This window comes from Pocillopora damicornis, chromosome 5, assembly GCF_964200805.1.
Source record: "Pocillopora damicornis chromosome 5, jaPocDami1.2, whole genome shotgun sequence".
NCBI classification, from domain to species: domain Eukaryota; kingdom Metazoa; phylum Cnidaria; class Anthozoa; order Scleractinia; family Pocilloporidae; genus Pocillopora; species Pocillopora damicornis.
Window position 1 is genome coordinate 10438633 of NC_142674.1, and position 17916 is coordinate 10456548.

Sequence of the window (17916 nt, forward strand, 5' to 3'; positions counted from 1 at the left end):
CGTTGTTTTATTTTCAGCGTATGAAAATATCGATATCGGCTGCTCAGCTTACTCTTTGTCAGCTAGAGTTTTTAGATATATATCTGTTTCCTTTATTTGTTTGATCACTCGTATTGTTTATTGAATACGCAAATTTATACTCGAATCTTTGGTGATAAGGGAAAAGAACATGGTTTTGTTGCTGTGCTAAGTCCTACCGATAAATAAATAATATATTAGCTGGTCCACGTCCTACCGAACAAAAGCCTACATCGGACTGCGAACGTCATCACATCAATGTTATTCAGCTCTTCACGAAAACTTCGAGGACTTGAGGTTATGAAATGAAACTGAAATAAGCAATGATATTAAGAAAAGAAAATTACATAGTTTTCACCACGTACTCCAATGTCTGACACGTGGAGTTTGAGTGGTAGGCTTCTATTCTTAAGAAAAGATGATAGTCACATGCCGTGTTCGAGTCTATATCCGATATGTGAATATTGCGGAATCATGTCATAAAATTAGTGGATAATCACCCCCTGAAATTGCACCCCTAACAAAAATTAATGAGAAAAATTGACATTTTCCTCTTAATGGGAGTCAATTTTTTTCTCTTTATATTTTATCTTTTATAATGTTCCATCAAGTACAGGGAAAGGCGGAGGATCGTTACCATTTGCTTTTAAAAAGCACCTAATTCAGTAGAAGTGATTCATTTGAAGACGTTCTGGGTGACTTTTTATAGATAGCAGTTGGCAGCTAGATCATCAGATAGCAGGCAGTAGCTATAGATCGTTATAGTATAAATATCTTGTTACTCTCGTGCTGTTGCTTCAAACTGTAAGCTGTAAGCAGGTCTGTATCCTGCAGCACAGGCCACGAACTTAGTTGAAAAGAGGGAATGAGATATTTTAATCTCAATTTCGCAACAAATCGTCACCTCGATGCTAGTATCATTACTCAATAGTCTCGGTTCGTGCCACTTGTGAAAAACTGGGATTACTTGAACAGAAAATGTCTAACAACCTGGGTAAACATTCATTTCGACAACGCTTTTTTTTCCAATAACGTGGAAAAGATGAATTGAAGTCTGATAAAAGTGAAGAGGGCAAACGAATATACAATCTAGACTCTTGCTATTAGTTCATGATTGCGCCTAAGAAATATTTAGAGGTTCATCTTGAGCTTAAATGATAGAAATTCATATGGTTGCATGAACTCAGTAATACCTCTCCGTTATTGGGCATTTTCATGATCGATTAATTTTTTGATCAATTTTTTTTGGAAGGACACAACAGTTATTAGAGCGAATTGCGTCAAAAGGCAAACAAAACGGTTATTAGAGCTCATTGCGTAAAACAAGCAAACAAAAGTAGTATATCGCCGATATTATAGCACTTCTAAAAGCAGATATTATACCTCTTCTTGCTTTTCAATTTAAGATGACGAAGGATCAAAAATAAGTTCAGACGTCAGCTCTACTTATAAATATTCTATAGCTGTGCAACAGCTAAACTTCGCCCACATGCAAGAGTAAGAGTATTTAAGAAGTTCTATCTCTCTACACCTGCTACTCTCCGCCAAGGGGTTCTCCGCAGAAGACATACCCAAGGTAGGAAAACTCTTTGTTACACCTCGAATAAATTTTCAACTCAATCTTCATCAGCTCTGACCGAAGGTACGGCAATAGTAATTAGTTTTTCTTATCTGTTTTTCGGTCTGTTTTCTTGAACTGGCGGCTGTTTGTTCTTTCAAATCGAAGGGCTCTCTTGATGACCCTTTTCCAAAGGGGAAGAGATATACCGCAGGATAATGGGACTACGATTGTTTTATATGGGATAGAGTTGTAAACGCAGGGTATTCGTTATATTTTTAGTTAAATTTAAAGGTAGTGTAAGGATTGAAGGATAAGAGAAAATTGCATCAGTTGTCTTCAACCTATGACGTCATATCAATGAGAAGAAAATGAAATTTTAAGTAGACATCACCAATAATTTTTCATACAAAAGAAACAGTTTTGACATTCATGTGTTTACCAACTCCTCTTAATGTTTTTTGTTTTATGTGAATTTCGGAGGACAGAAAAAAAATCTCATTAGAACATGAATGCTGAAAAGGGAAAAAAGGAAGACGCTCGAGAGATAGTCCTTGTTGACAATTAAAAGCTCTCGAAACCCCATTACATTTCAAGCTTGAAAATGATCTTGACAGGGTAAGAAAGTTCATAGGAAAAATATAATTTCCTCCCCCCTTCCCCTCCCCCCTACCTTTTCCTCTTTCCCTCGCTGTCTCTTCCTCTCATGTAAATTCTGTCTAAGTGTTAATAGTGATAGCATCGTGGCACAATAATACAAGCGTGAAAGTTATAACACTCTAACAATACTAAGAACTCTTGTGCGTTATCTTGATCTGTTTACAGGTGTAGAGTGAGAAGCAACTCAGACGTAAAATGCGAGAAACAAGGTACAGTTTGCTGTTATGGGTAATTGTTGTTGCTTCTAGAAATCTCCAGACTGCTGAGTCATGCTGACTTACATACCATAGAACTTTCCAGAACATTTCATCGAGTCACGCATTTATTAGGTGATATCACTAAAAATAGCTCTTACGTAAGCTTCTGGAATGTTCCAGAACACTTTGTGAATATATATATATATATATGTGTGTGTGTGTGTGTGTAATAGTGTAGTTTGATCGTCTGGGTGAGTGTAGTCCTGAGAAGGACTGTTGTCGGCAATGGTGACTGACGTTTTGACAACCTGAGTGGAAATCATCATCAGAGTCAAGTGAAAGGTTGTTGTCAGTCGAATGTACTTAGTTCGGTTTGTGTAAACTGATTGGTCAGTTTTTCCGCGATGTTATTGGCTGTAAGACTCAAGTGGCGTGGGTCAGTCGTGATTGGTCGGTTTGGATCCGTTAGTGAAGTTAGGTCGTTCTGTTCGGTTCGTTTGTAATGTTAATGTCGTGAATGAGTCGTTTGTATGGTTCCGATAGTGGTTGACACGTGTTGAGGGGAGTCTGTTTCAAGTTAGTAGACCAGCTTTCCAGGGTCGGTCGTTGAAAGTAGTTGGTGCTGTAGTTTAGGCATTGCGTAGAGTCCCAGTCAATAGTGGTTCGTAAGTCGGTGATGTTTAGCAATGTGATTGTCGACATCGCCTTTCCTCGTTGCTCGTTTGTATTCAGTCAGTCTAGCTGTGAGGTTTCTGCCAGTCTCACCGATGTAGGAGGCGTGGCAGTCGGAGAAATTGATCTTACATACTGCTCCTTGTCTGTTCTTCGGTTTGTCTCTGTCTTTAATGTTAGTCAGTAACTGACGTAATGTTGTAATAGGTTTGTGAGCGACGCGGATATTGAATGGTTGTCGGATGCGTGAGATGTTCTCAGGTATGCCCTTTATGTACGGTATAGTGGCTGTGGTCGTAGGAGTTGCGTTGTCGTTAGTAGTAGTAGGTCTGTGAGTGTTACGTTGGATGAAGTCTTCGTTGTAGTTGTTCTTTGAAAACACACGGTTAAGGTACTTGTTCTCGTCGGATAAGCTGTCTGTAGTATTGCATTCTAATTGCGCTCGTTGGGTTAGAGTCCTGATAGTAGTGGCTTTGTGTGATGTCGGGTTGTAGACTACACTCACCCGGACGATTAAACTACACTATTACATGTTACCCCCGGGTTCAAACCATTTACTATATATATATATATATATATATATATATATATAATTTGCACAATGGAGAATGTGCTTCCGTTTTCAACGCTTTATTAAAGACCCGACGCGTTTCGGCATTTGCCTTCCTCAGGGGCCTTAACATGCAATTGTTACAGAGTCGCAATTGGTTAATTGTGTGACGTAGTACAGTGCATGTTGCTTAATTAAATGCTGAGTAAAATCTCTCGTAAACAATTAGTGTTTCTAATTGGTAAACAGTTTTAAAACCTTTATAACGGATGTTATAAACAATTTATGTACCTAAAACTTTATAAAGGTTTTCGCGTAAAAGCTTTATCCAGTTCTTTTGTTTAGTCCATATGGCTGAAAGGAGTTTAATGTTCTTTGCCAAAAAAATCTCTCTTTCTCTAAGAACTTTTTTCTTTTTGTCAGTCTCTAAATGATCTTTTCGGATTTGCTCTATAATGGTTATGGTAACATTATTGTTAAAGTCGTGAGTTCGTTTGTTTTGTAAAAAGTGTTCCGTGGGTTCGCAGCTACTCACTCCCTTTTTAATATGGTTTCTGTGATTGTTTAACCGTAGGTTAAATGCAGTTTCGCTTTTACCAATGTATTGAAGTTTGCAAATGTTGCACTCGATTATGTAAATGATCCATGACGATTGGCAGTCCACTGTATGAAATATGGTATACGTCTTGTTGTTATTGGGACTGGTGAAAGTTGTGGTCTGGTTGATCTTTTTACACCAACTACACTTCGTTCTTTCACATGCTCTACATCCCTTTGGTATCAAATTCTGAGGTGTTTCATTTACAAATCTTGAACGAACAAGTCTGTCTCGTAGACTTTTCGGTCGTCGGTAAGCTACTAAAGGTGGCTTGTTGAAGATGAGTGATAATCTTTCTTTTGATTTGAGAAAGTTCCAATTTCGTTTAGCAATTTCTGCAATAAATGTGGTATGGGGGTTGAATGTAGTAACCAGAGGAATTCGATCTGTTGGTCCACGTTCTTTGGTCTGTAAACATTCCTCTTGAGTCAATGTTAGCACTTTCTGCATTTCGTGGAGAACTTTGCGTTGTGCATAACCACACGCTACAAAGACATCCGAATATTCCAGGATTCGTTTCTTCAATGTGTCTGTTGAAGAGCATATTCGCCTCAACCTCAAGGCTTGACTGTATGGGATGCTCCGTTTCAGATGAGGTGGATGTGCTGATGTCCAATGGAGGTATGGATGAGTATCAGTTGGTTTCTGATAAACATCTGTACTGATGTTGCCTTGATTGTCCTTTAGAACGGTCGTATCAAGGAAATTCACTGAATGTGCAGAGATTTCGTGTGTAAACTTAATTGAGGGTGCTACACTGTTAAGGTAATTTATGAAATTAATCAAAGAGTCTTTATCACTTTTCCAGATAAGGAATATATCATCTATAAAGCGTACCCAGAGTATGATATGGTCCATCCACTCTGTTTGGTACACGAATCTTTCTTCAAGTCTACCCATGTATACGTTTGCAAAGTTGGGAGCGACTCTGGTTCCCATGGCTGTTCTTTTGATTTGAATGTAGTGTTCATTGCCAAAGGTAAAGTTGTTAAGCTTAAGAACCTTCTCGAGGAGACACGATAATGTCATCGGTGATGGCTTGTTCTGGTTCGTTTTGCCTAGCTCTTCCTCCACAATAGTGAGTCCTTCGTCTGTGTCTATATTCGTAAATAGGCTTGATACGTCCAGAGTTGCTAAGTAACACTTTTCGGGTAACTTGCCCAAACTCCGTATTCGCTTAATGAAGTGTGTGGTATCTTGTATGTATGACGGTAGCTTTTCTGCTATAGGTCTCAAAAATTCGTCCACATAAGCTGATAGCTTCTCCGTGTGGCTGCTGTTCACGGAGGATACTACTGGTCTACCTGGATTGTTAACTTTGTGTATTTTGGGGAGCATATAGAATATAGGAGTCCTTGATTGTGCTGGTCTTAAGAGTTTAGCTACTTCTTCTTCTAATTCTCCGTCGTCCATAAGTGTATCTAAGCACTGGTTTATGAGCTGTTCGTGTTCAAGAGTGAGATCTCTTCCTACTCTCTTGTAATATTCTTCATTGTCCAGTTGGCGTTTAGCCTCCTTTACATAGTCCTTTGCATTCATGATGACCGTAGCTCCGCCTTTATCTGCGGGCTTGATGATTATGTCCGTGTTGTTGCTTAGTCTAAACAAAGCTGCTCTCTCACGTTTGGTTAGATTATTACGTGGACATCGTAGATTGTGCAAAGTCTCATCACTGATTTCTTGCCTTAATTTGTCAATATATGTATTAAGGTATGGTTCCCTTGAAGGTCCAGTATACACCTTGCGCTCCTTCTGGTTCAATTTTTGAAGAATCGATGGTTGGTATCCAGGGCCGTCTATTACGTCTTCTATATTCTCAGGAGTGTGATATTCCTTAAGGGTTAGTCTACGGGCAAAGGCATCAATGTCCTTACTGATTTCATATTTTCCTGGTGGCAGTGGTGTTGGGCAAAAGTTAAGTCCCTTACGTAGAAGGTTTGTTTCCGACTGCGTAAGTTGAATGCCAGATAAGTTTACTGTTCGTCTATTTAAAATATTCTCTATCTGTGTGGATTTCTCACGTGTCATTTCTTTGGGTTTGACTTTACTCATTGTCCATTTCCGTTCCAATGTCAAATTTCCGTTGATATCTTTTCGGTTTGGTTTCAATCTCAATCTTTGTATCTGTTCCTGGCGGGTGGGCGACCGCTTAAAAAATACCGCCGTTGTGATTGGCGCTTACCTCCTTCATGCTGGTTGTAATCTAGTGATTGTTGTTGGTAGCGTCTGTAGCCCCACTCTCTGTCCCTTGATGATCTTTCATAGTACCTTCTTTGGCCACGTTCTTCAGGTGGTATTTTTCTTCTTGTGGGGTCTGACTTATTTGGGGTCAGTTTCTGACAAATGTGTTTCTTGACTACTTCTGCATATGTTTCAGTGTCCCGATCAAGTGGTTGATGTTCTGCCTCTTGCACCGGTTGTTTGTTCTTACGCGCAGTTTCCAGCTTCTTTTCTTTTTTCTCCTTTAGCTGTTTTTCTTTCGTGTCAATAATTGATTCTATTTCTTGTTCTACTTGTTGCTTGTCCCTGTCCGTCCAGTCCTCAATCTTCTCGAGTGACTCGAAAGTATATATAAAAAATATAAAGAGGAAGCATCGATTCTCTGTTACTCTGAGTTTCGCCCCTAAGCGCTCGTCAGACAGAACTTTATTCAATGAAGAACATACCTCCTTATATACAAATTAGATAAATAGCTAATTAATTCACTAGTGTGATGATCTAATCTACGGGTGAAATAAAGATTCTATAGAGCTATTGTTGGCGGCTTGCGAAATTTGCTAAGTAAAACTTATTCTCGTGGCGGCATTTAGAAATGAGTTCTGTTCTTTTGTTTAATAAAGACGGCTTCTTAGCTCTTACTAAATAAAGTTTTTCTGTGAGGCACATGTGGCACCACTTGCTTTTGTTGCTGTAGGCCGGGGCGGTGGCTAAAATACTCCAGTTAATTGTAAAATTAGTGTTTTTGTCTTTAAGTGTCCAGATATGCCTTGATAGTTCTGTGCTGTTTGAATAGTTTCTGTTCCGAAAAGAAAGTTTGCATTGCGTGTGACGTTGTTTAAAAGTTCCTTCTGTTAGTCCAATGTAATTCTTTCCGGTCATGTCACTTTCTGTTGTTACGTTGGCGTTGTAGACGACGCTTGAAGTGAGGCAGTTGTTTTTCAGAGGGCAGTCGTTTTTTTTTTTGTTTTTTTTTTGTACATTTGTTTTCCGTGGAGGGTGTCTTGCTTGTCTCGAGTATTTTTCTGTTGTATTTCTTAATTATGGTTTGTAGGTTGTTTGTGCAGCTGTTATTTTTGTTGAAAATCTTGTTGTACCGGTGATTTTTCGGAAAATGTTTACTGACGAGGTTCAGAAACTCTCTGCCGATGTTTGTTTGTACGTTCATGCTTTAGGGAGGATTAGACCAAATTATGTGTCTTTGTCTGTTCTTGCGGCTGTTCTGTACGGTGTGAGTTACAGGTTTCTTCCGTTCAGTGTAGATAAATTTTTCGTCGTGTCCACTTTGTTTAAATGCACTTTCCTGGTGTGGTTTGGCTTTGTTAAAGAATTCTTTGCGTGAGGAAATGTCGGAGATTCGTCGGCCGATGGCCGCTGGTAGGTGTTTTATTATTGTACGCGGATGGTTGGAATTGGTTTTGCTGTAGAAATTTTCGTTGTTGGGTTTTCTGTATGGATAGTGGGTTCCGTCCGTGAGGTTTAGGGATACGTCGAGGAAGTTGCAGATTTTTAGGTTGGTGCTTATAGAAATGTTCAGTCCTTGTTTCTTAAATTCTCGTGTGATGTCCTCTGTCTGATGCGTCCTCTTTAATTCTTTAACTTATGTATACTTAGCTCTGCTACCACAGCATTGAGCACTTTATGTCTAGGTAGATTCTACCCCCACATTCATTTACATATGTATATATATATATATATATATAGACACACTTATGTAGTAGGAGAAGTAGTTGTTGTCATCGGAGTGACGACTGTTTTCAAAGCTATACCGAGAGATGGTTGCTGTGGAAGGCCGCTTATTTCAAGAAACTTTGGAGACAGCAGTGAGATTGTGTCAGTGGTGAGCTAGGATAAAGACTGTGATGGGCTTTATCAAGTTTATTAACGATAAGTATTGTACTAATTTCAGGAGGCGCTCCTTGTTAAGAACATTACTCGCTGTTTAATAAAGCAGTTGAATTCGTGGGAGTGTAGTGTTTTTCTGTCGGTTGGATTATACCATAACATTACAGTCAGTGTAACGTGAAAGATTTATTATCGCAAACTTAAGCTTGATATCAGATCTAAAAAATATTAGAAGTTTCTGAAGCATTTCGTCAAGAGAAAGTGCGGGTGAATGCCTTCAGGTTTTTCATTTTCTTCAATAAAAACACGTTAATAATTTGCGGTTGTTATTTGCACCAATCGTTCTTTCTTTGTTTCTGTAAGAGGAAAAAGCTCTCAAAGACAAAAGAAAATCTTGTTTAGTACATGCCGCTACCTTCCGAAAAACAATTACCCAGATTGCAAATTTTAGCGATAAAATAGAGCGCACACGCAAACAATGCATATTGCAGCGTCCATGGCAACTAATGACTATCACATTCTCTTAGCTTCTCTACCTGATATCAACTACCCGAAAGCAGAATGCGAGAAGTCTCCGTTGATATTCAATAAAAGGAAATAACAATTGCTTAGCTGTTAGATAATGAATCGACCATACAGGATCAAAAAGCATCTTATGAGCTAGCTTTTCTGCAACAGATATTGCGTTGGTTCAGAAAATATAGCGCGACACGCAATGAGGATTCTTTAGCGCGCGAAACAATTTCAACATAGAGTGAGAGAACTAACGTTTTTCAACTACTTCCTTTTGTGATCTGATGGTGAATGCTTTTATGTTTTTTACCAACGTAGTACCTCCCCCCTTCCCCCCTCCCCCCTTCCCCCCTCCCCCCTTCCCCCCTCCCCCCTTCCCCCCTCCCCCCTTTCCCACCCCTATCTGCTCTGAACCATGATTGTGCGTCTTAGTCGAAGCCTCGTATTCAGTGTCACTGATAAAACACGCAGGCGTAATTTTCCTCACTTATGCTGATGCTTGTGTTTCTTTTGCAGTTTCATCGCGAGAGTACTTCTACTTTTCGCTGCTTTGGAAGTACGATGCAGTTCCTATGTTATGCAATCAAGCCCTCAGCAGGATCTTGCGGACACACTTCTTCTACCAAACTGCAACCGCCTTGACGTGAGGCAGAATTGTATCAGGGGCTCTCTATTTCGCACCTTTGACGGTACATGCAACAATCTCTGCAATATAACTAACGGAGCGGCCGGATCGCCATTTTTGCGTCTCGATCGCCTCGATCCACCCAATACGTTTCAACAACCAGGCAACCTACCTCGAGTTAAATCAGTTACTGGCGGTTTTCTCAGAAACGCAAGAAACATCAGCAGAATAGTCTTCAAAAACACCGACGCCAACGTAAACAACACCGCTCCAAACTTTACCCACGTGACAATGACGTGGGGACAATTTTTGGATCATGACCTAACTCTAACTCGGTTAGTTCCTGGTATTGAGTGTGGAGTGAATAATGCACCATGTGAAGATCAAAAGGGATGTACCAACATCGACATCCTAGATGGTGATGAGCTTCTTAATAATAAAAGTGCAAGATGTATTCCACTTAGGAGAGCAAAACAGAATAACCAGGGCGAGCAGGTAAGTTTTGAAACGACAAATTGCTATGTGTGTATGTATACTATAGATTATGCGATCAAGTAAAAATGTAGGAATAATCTCAAGTAGTAATATAAATCCCCCACGGGATACCTTATTTGACCGATGAAATGACATAACAATTTCTATCTCATCTGAAATTTCCACTTGAATGCTGAAGGAAATGTCGCGTACCAGAAGTAGTTCTGCAAGAATTTCGGGGATCATACTTCGACAAGCTATAGCGACTGGTTGATTGTTTGCTTGATTTGGAGGGCGCACTCGGGTTTACTTTTTCCACACAGGGGCTGCCGTTTTCATGATGAGGTGTCCACAATAAAGATTGATTGAGGTCGAAATAATTTTTTTGTCGATCTGAGTTTTTCCAGACTCGATAAATATTCGTTTGCTTGCAGAGCAGACCCATGAATTTCCTCAGATTCCCTGTCGATATATACCTTTTAATTTGAACAGAAAGCTAATTTTTGAATAAGCTTTTGGTAGACCGTCCTACTCGACACTTCTTTATCATAAAGTCGACGGACTGTTGTAAAGAAGATATAATCATCCATGAGATGAAAGGAAAAACAAAAGAAAATCGATAGCTGGCAGAAGCCAAGACGCCATAACGGCCTAAGACAACAACTCACAACAACAACGGCCGTGCCCTTGGGATAAACCAGAGTGCACTCGAACTCTGTTTTGATAAATGTGAAGAAGATAGATCGAGGTTTACCGTGGTATTTTTCTTTTTTCCACTAAAAACCGTACATACCTCAAATTTAAATGATAGTGATACCGTATGTGCCCTCAACCGTCTCAAATAAGTCATTGCGGCTCGACTTCGATTTGCAATTTGTCCCTCACATTTCAACCGAAGCCATTAGAACTGCTCTTGAAGCGAAGCTCTTTCTATGCTTTATCAAGGGAGCTGTGTCCAAACGGCCATAAAATGTCAAAGAAAAAATTTCGGTACTAAAACGTGCGACTAGCCTAGCTTAAAGTTTTAAAAATTGGACCGTGACGCCATGTTTGATAACGTCATGGTATAGACAAAACTTTCTATGGCCCGGACTGTCAAAGTTCCTGAACTCCACTCCTGCACATCAATGAGGTCAAGTATTGTTCTTTCAAGGGGAGCAAATCTTGGCACTACTTTTTCCATTTTGTTTCTACAGAAAGCTGCTCGCTTGTTGACCTCCACTGTGAGGAACTATCGTTCGCGTCTCTGATTGGAAGAACGATATATTTTCACAGTCGTTTGCTTTACGATTGGTTGGTTGGGTATTTCGTATGAATTTTACGCGGAATTTTCTTTTCATTTTTAAATCTCAGTATGTATGAATTATAAATAATTTCATCATAACCTGTGGCATAAGTTCTAAGGTTTTTTTTTTTTTTTGTAAGAAATAGCATGCAACTTGAATATGAGAAATACAGGCCTAAATGCCTGTTTCAATATACTTTTATACCTTTTTCAATGTATCTCGTTTTCCATGCCAGATGAACGACATTACAGCTTACATCGACGGTTCACAAGTATATGGCTCAGACAAAGAAACAGCAGAAAGCCTGCGCGACCAGGAAGATCGCAGATTTCTGGATGTGACGCCAGTCGCAAAAGCTGCAGTGCGGCAGTGTGGGCTGCTTCCAGACGCTGAGAAAGATGCTTTTTGTAGATCTCCAAATCCAAAAGACAAACCGTGTTACCGTGCTGGCGACGAAAGAGTAAATGAAAACCAAGGTAATTCCGAGCTTTTTAAACGCTTGGCTTGGATCTCCATTTTATGCAGTATGCAGTTTTAAAACTTGTATTTCGAGTATCCAAATCCAGCTACCAGCTCTATTTTTTGACCGATCATACGTTACTTCCGCTTGAATCTGAAACTGCGTCGCTGGAAAACCTTTAATAGCTAGTAATACCCTGCAAATCATTGTGTAAACATATGAAAATTTTTTTTTCATATCACAGTTTTAATCAACTAAATGCTTTCTGTCCTGCACCGCTTAGTGATGCGATAAAATTCAAAACTACCGCTGATTAAAGTTTCATGATTGAATATAATCTGGAATCCAAACCATGATTTCAAGCTCCACATCCCATGCTTTTCAAGGCCGATCCCTGTTATCCAAAAATCTATTCCCCCCCCCCCCCCCCATCCTCAACTACAATTAAGTGTTAGAAGTTAAAACAATTGTATAGCAAATGCTGCAAAATGTTATTCCCGTCTATCTCCAGCTTTAATGGCAATGCATACTTTGTGGGTTCGAGAGCACAATCGCATCGCCAAAAAACTAATCGAATTAAATCCAAAATGGGAAGTTGAAAAAGTATTCCAAGTGACAAGGAAAATCGTGGCAGCACAATTACAGCACATCACATACAATGAGTGGCTAAAAGTGTTATTCAGTGATGCCGTGGTGAGTTATGGCTACGTGGTTAAGTAGAAAGAAAGCTAGTATACTTTTGTTATTCAATTACCCTGTTCGATTTTACCTCAGTTTTACGGGTATGTGTCCGAACTTTTGAATCATCGGCCATAATTCTGAGCTCTCAATGACATTTTGCAGTTTGTATGTTAACTGTTTGATTAGACTTTGTAGTTATAGATCGTTTTCACTCGCGTGGTAGCCAGCTAAAAAAATTTTGTTGAAAAAAAAAAAACAACACCAACAAAACAATAACGAAGCGCTAACGCTCGAAACGTCAGCTTTTAAACTATTTGCGGTGGCCAATTAACTCAGTTGATGATACTTTATTACCCTGTTGCCTCCTCATACACAATCGTATCTCAACAAAAGGTTAATGAAACGCTCCCCCAATCGACGCATGTCATAGGTTCCTTTCAAAATACTCGTGGTATTCACGCAGTCTCTAATTCATGATTGTCGAGGGCTTAGGTAATTATTGTGGGTGTTTTCCTTTAGATTGTTTTCAGCCTAAGTCGCTTATTTTAACCAAAATATTACGGAGAAGTGGAAAACAAACAAAACGTTGCATTTTTAATAAGATTTTGTATTTTTTTGTTCTTGGTTTGTGGGCTTTGTGCTCTAGCTGGAAAGGGAAGGTCTGTTGTTGGAGCCACCTGGTAAATTCTTTATGGGATATAATGCATCAATTAATGCAGGAATATTAAACCACTTTGGAACAGCAGTTTTGAGAGTGGGTCACACCTTAATTCGATCAAGCTTTGGATTAATTACCAATTCAAGGGTCAGGCGCTCCAGTAAACTCATTTATCGCGGACGTACTGCAGTGGATTTTTTCAATCCAGCCCCCTTGCTACTGGGACTCAAAGTTAACCTCATTGGAGAAATCTTATATGGTCTCGTCAACGAGCTAGCCCAGCTCCCGGATAAGTATGTATCAAAGCAGTTTAAACAATAGGTTGAACTACACATGCCTTTTGATCGGTTCTTATGCATAGATGACGTCGAGTATATTCTATATTGTCGTGCTTGTGTGCTGTAGTCAGTCCCAAAATACGTCAAAATGTTGATAGAATATAAGTCACAAACTCGGCTGCGCCTCTTGTGCCAATTTTTTGTTCCTGTCATACTTTGCTATAATCTGGAATTTACTGGTGAACAGGCACTCGGAAACATAGCATCTACTCATTAAAAATACGTTTTACGAGATTGTTTGGCTGCAAGGATGATGAAGTGTTGACAGCCTGAGTGGTGCTGGTTCGCGCCAATCAAGGTAATTTGGGATTATCAACTGAGTTGATAACGAGAATTGACCTCCGTAAGGAGTTTATATGCTGACGTTTCAAGCATTAGCCCTTCATCCATTCGCTCTGACGAAGGGCTAATGCTCGAAACGTCAGATTTTTAACTCTTTACGGTGACTAATTTACGTTATCAACTCAGTTGATAATACCAAATATCCCTGTTATAATCTCACCGACGTAGCACTACAGTTTCTTCAGAAAATTATCTCCTTTAGCCAGATTCAAGATAGTTTAGAACGAAGTTTTGTTAAACCAAGGCCAATTTAAAAAATATATTTATATTTAACAAAGAGAACGCTTGGAACTACTTGTTATCTAGTTTTTAACTAGGTTTCTCAAAGTCTCACCAATCCAAGATTCCTACGTTCAATAAAATAGTTAACTAATTATGATGAAATTTTCTTCCTCAGGAACTTTGTTGACGTCATAAGAGAACGTGTAATAATAGAAGGACCAACTATTGATGGTATTGTTGGCGATCTTCCGGCAATAAACATTCACCGCGGTAGGGATCACGGCTTACAAACGTTCGTAAAATTCCGCGAGATTTGTGGAGCAGGCCCAAGTAATAACTTTGGTCAACTTCGTAATACCATAAATCGCCCAGAGATCATGAAACTGAGACAAGCCTATGAAAATGCAAAAGACATCGATTTATTTGTAGGCGGCATCTTCGAGTTTCCCACTCTTGGAAGCGTGCTAGGTTTTACGTTCACCTGTCTTATGACCAAGCAGTTTAGACATCTGCGACATGGTGATCGATTCTGGTATGAAAGAAATGACCCTATTGCCGCATTCACTCTTCCTCAGCTTGAAGAGATACGAAAGACGTCATTGTCCCGAGTATATTGTGACAATACAGACAACGTGATCTTCATTCAGAAAAATGCCTTTAAACTCCGAACTGGTAACAACGGAGACAATCCTGTAATCGATTGTGACTTTATTCCCAGAGTGAACTTGGAAGTTTTCGGAGAGGAGGAAGAGCCCATTGGTAGGCGTTTGTTAACTGTGATTAATATAACTCAAATACACTTTAGGTATAATTGAGTGGCACTTCTTAGCACGAGTCATTAAGCAGAAGTATTTTGTATAGTATGAACTGTCATTGAGTTTTACACTGTCTCTCCACTCCAGGGGATGTAACTTGTTAGAGACAATGAGAACTGTTATAGAAGACATAGAATCCTGGAGAAATGCTGCACATGCATGTCAGTCTTATAGTCGTTTAAGCGAGAAAAACTGGATAATTTCTGACATTTATTGCTTCAACAAATTGACATTTTCATGAGGCCCATAATGTTTCTTACTAATCTCTGTTAAATTGATCGAGAGCCACTGCTCTAAGAAAATGAGTTATACTATTCGTTCCATTTTTTTAGGTAATAGCTTCATGTTCATTTTATCGAATATTCATTTGTTGGACTGTCTTTTCTTGAGATACGATGCGAGCTTTGCGCTGTAAAGGCATTATCTATCAACTTCTGATTATGTATCCTGCTGACATTTTTGCATGGCTTGAGAGTATCAAACAATGATTGTTGCTTTCTCATCACTTTCCATAGATGAACTACCGGGTATGCCTATTGTGCAAGGTATGTGGCACCGCATTATTCTGTTCGCAAGATTTTGTTATAAATCACAAATTCCAAAACAAAATGTAGCTGCAGACGAAGTTTTCTAAACGTCATCGCAAATGCTGACACTAAAATTTGCCTTTATAAACTAATAGCAGAGGTATGCTTATTATTACGAATATACTTGATCAGGAGAAAAAGAAAGGAATCTACAACGGATATCGATAACGCGAACATAAACACTCACAAATAAAGTAACGCTACACGATATAAGCATGGATAAGTAAGCTAGCCCTTCTGCGAAAAAACAAAGGAAAAAAACGCAAATGGACACAAGTTTTGCTTGTGAAGCTTTACTTCTTCCTTCATGACAATTTTTACCTTTTCCACTACTTCTTGCGAAGGGTTTTCATGAAAACATAGTTTGTCTTTTCAAACATTTTTTTTTTTTTTTTCTGGGACGGTTACCAGTCAGCCGTCTCCCTACATACAATATAGGGCGTGCACAACTGGCAGTCAAAAAGTATGGTGATTCATAAACCTGAATAATTATTCCTCCATGTGGGACTATTATAATGCAGTGGAAGTTCTTTATCTATATATATTTCCATCATCATCGTCATCATTGTAAACAACTTCGTCATCACTGTTATTGTTATTGTTATTAATTTCCATTTCTTGTTATCTTATTTTCTCAAGATTGTCCTCAGGACTTTGTTCCATTTAGAGGTGGTTGTATCAGATTCTTCCTTACCCCTACCTTAACATTCGAGGCTGCAAGATCATTTTGTATGAGCTTTAAGACTAAAGACAATAAACTGGGAGATCTTATCGAGATTCGATCACCTGAAGAGAATGCTGAAGTTGTTTATCTTGCCCCTGATAATGGTACGTACTATAAAATCACGGTGTGACAAACTTCAATGATGATCAAGTTATCTTCTGAAAGGTCAATTCAAAACACACTCCAGATATTAATGCAGTCAAATCTTCAAGACCCACAGAAATAGAAGGAAAAGGACGAGAAAATATTAGCGTTACTCATTATTTATTTATTTATGGTTTTTTTTAAATTTTGAAGTTTAAGGATGGTACTGAGAAGTCTCTTTTCCCGTAAGTTCTCTTTGTGATTGCTCGTTGCAATTAACATCATTACCCTTGTTTGAACATGTTTCCAAAAACAGATAAATGAAAAAGAAGGATAAATAGAAAAAAAATTGAGGTAATTATTTCCAAAATAGCTTCAATGAGGACTCAAGGAAAACAAGCTTCCGACTAACAGACTATTTATACTCGTACATTCGCTCTGCGTAGAACTAAATGTTATTATGAAATAGCTTTAATGCAGTAGGTATATCTCGCGGCTCAGAGCAGGGGCCTTCCTCAAAACACTAATGAGGTGGTGTGAATCAAAATCTAACACGAGATATCTTTTCATCAATTCATCTTTTCTCTTCTCTAAGGGCAAAGATATTACATTGGTGTGACGGACTTAGAAGAGGAGGGTGTTTTTCGCCTGAATGGAGACACAAATCCAGCTCCATTTCTTAACTTTCCACGTGGCTTTCCTCAAGATTGGATAACTGAAGAACAAAGAGACTGTGTTGTCTTAGCAACGCATCCGGATACCACTTTTTCACTATGGTACACAGTGCCTTGCACTAACAGTTGGGCTTTTATATGTGAGTGTGAAGGTCCGTGCTTTCAGTCCACCGTGGCTGTTTAAATGAAAAACTATAGACTCTCGAATAAGTCACACCGTAGACGAGAATCAAGCTGTAATTTAATTATGAATGTTGTGCCGCGTAGCACTGGGAACACAAATGGTGAAACAGAGAATTAACTCTGAAGTGTAAATTAAATAGCACTTTAATTTACACTTCAGAGTTAATTCTCTGTTTCACCATTTGTAATTTAATTAGACTGATATATGATCTTGAAGTTTTCAATCACGCCGTGACATTATACCAAGGATCCACAATACCACCGGCATAAGTAACATTGCGCGACTCCCTCAATCGCGCAATGTTACTTATGCCGGTGGTATTGTGGTATGATGTCACGGCGTGATTGAAAACTGATTAAAATCATGAATAAAAGCGTTTATTACACTTTTTTGTAAAGTGATATCAATTAATCATTTCAAGATATGGCAAATAATAATATGGTTACTATACATATACTCAGAATTACGTTCCCATGCTCGTATCACACTTTATCATTGGTTGAGATTTAGCTAGACCCATAACAAAAAAAAAAAATTGCGGGTCCGCGCGGTTCTTTTCGGTTTGTAAAAAATTATTGTGACCACGTCCGAATTCGAGGATTATCTGGTGTGTAAACAAACATAGAAATGTATGATCTGTGCATGTTTTTGAAAAAACCTCTTTCGACCTAACTCTTCTGGGGTTACTAAAGGAAACGAGTCTTGCCTTCAGTCTGGTGGTAACTTTAAAGGATAAGAAACACACGGGGAAGGACTTGCTCATAATGCTCGCTTCGTTTCGCTTCGTCTTGAGCGCCTCCAGTTGTTTTTTAACAAAGAAATGATTGGAGCAATATGGTTGATCTCAATAATTTCAGGCGGACCGAAGTCGATCTCAGGAGGTTGCCTCTATGTCCTCGGAAGGTTTTCTTTCTCAGTTATTGGCGCTTGAAGA

The 17916-nt window shown here is 39.0% G+C and overlaps 1 protein-coding gene across 2 annotated transcripts; it reads left to right on the forward strand.

Moving 5' to 3' along the window:
- The first annotated feature begins 1421 nt into the window (after positions 1–1421).
- Positions 1422–17051, forward strand: LOC113670122 (immunomodulatory peroxidase). 2 transcript variants are annotated; one of them, XM_089208021.1, is made up of 10 exons: positions 1422–1594; positions 2402–2445; positions 9345–9948; positions 11449–11689; positions 12185–12366; positions 13001–13305; positions 14090–14673; positions 15245–15274; positions 15956–16144; positions 16720–17046. In XM_089208021.1, exons 2-10 carry the CDS (start codon positions 2432–2434, stop codon positions 16980–16982), a joined length of 2412 nt encoding a protein of 803 aa, XP_089064147.1. In that variant the 5' UTR covers positions 1422–1594; positions 2402–2431; the 3' UTR covers positions 16983–17046. The 2 variants fall into 2 exon arrangements, with proteins under 2 accessions (XP_089064147.1, XP_089064148.1); XM_089208022.1 differs by having other exon boundaries at positions 1553–1660; positions 16720–17051.
- The last annotated feature ends 865 nt before the right edge of the window (positions 17052–17916 follow it).

Coding starts and splice junctions, on each gene's coding strand:
- LOC113670122 (XM_089208021.1), top strand. Junction 9,949..11,448: donor AGAATAACCAGGGCGAGCAG/GTAAGTTTTGAA, acceptor TTTCCATGCCAG/ATGAACGACATTACAGCTTA. Junction 15,275..15,955: donor GGGTATGCCTATTGTGCAAG/GTATGTGGCACC, acceptor TATTTTCTCAAG/ATTGTCCTCAGGACTTTGTT.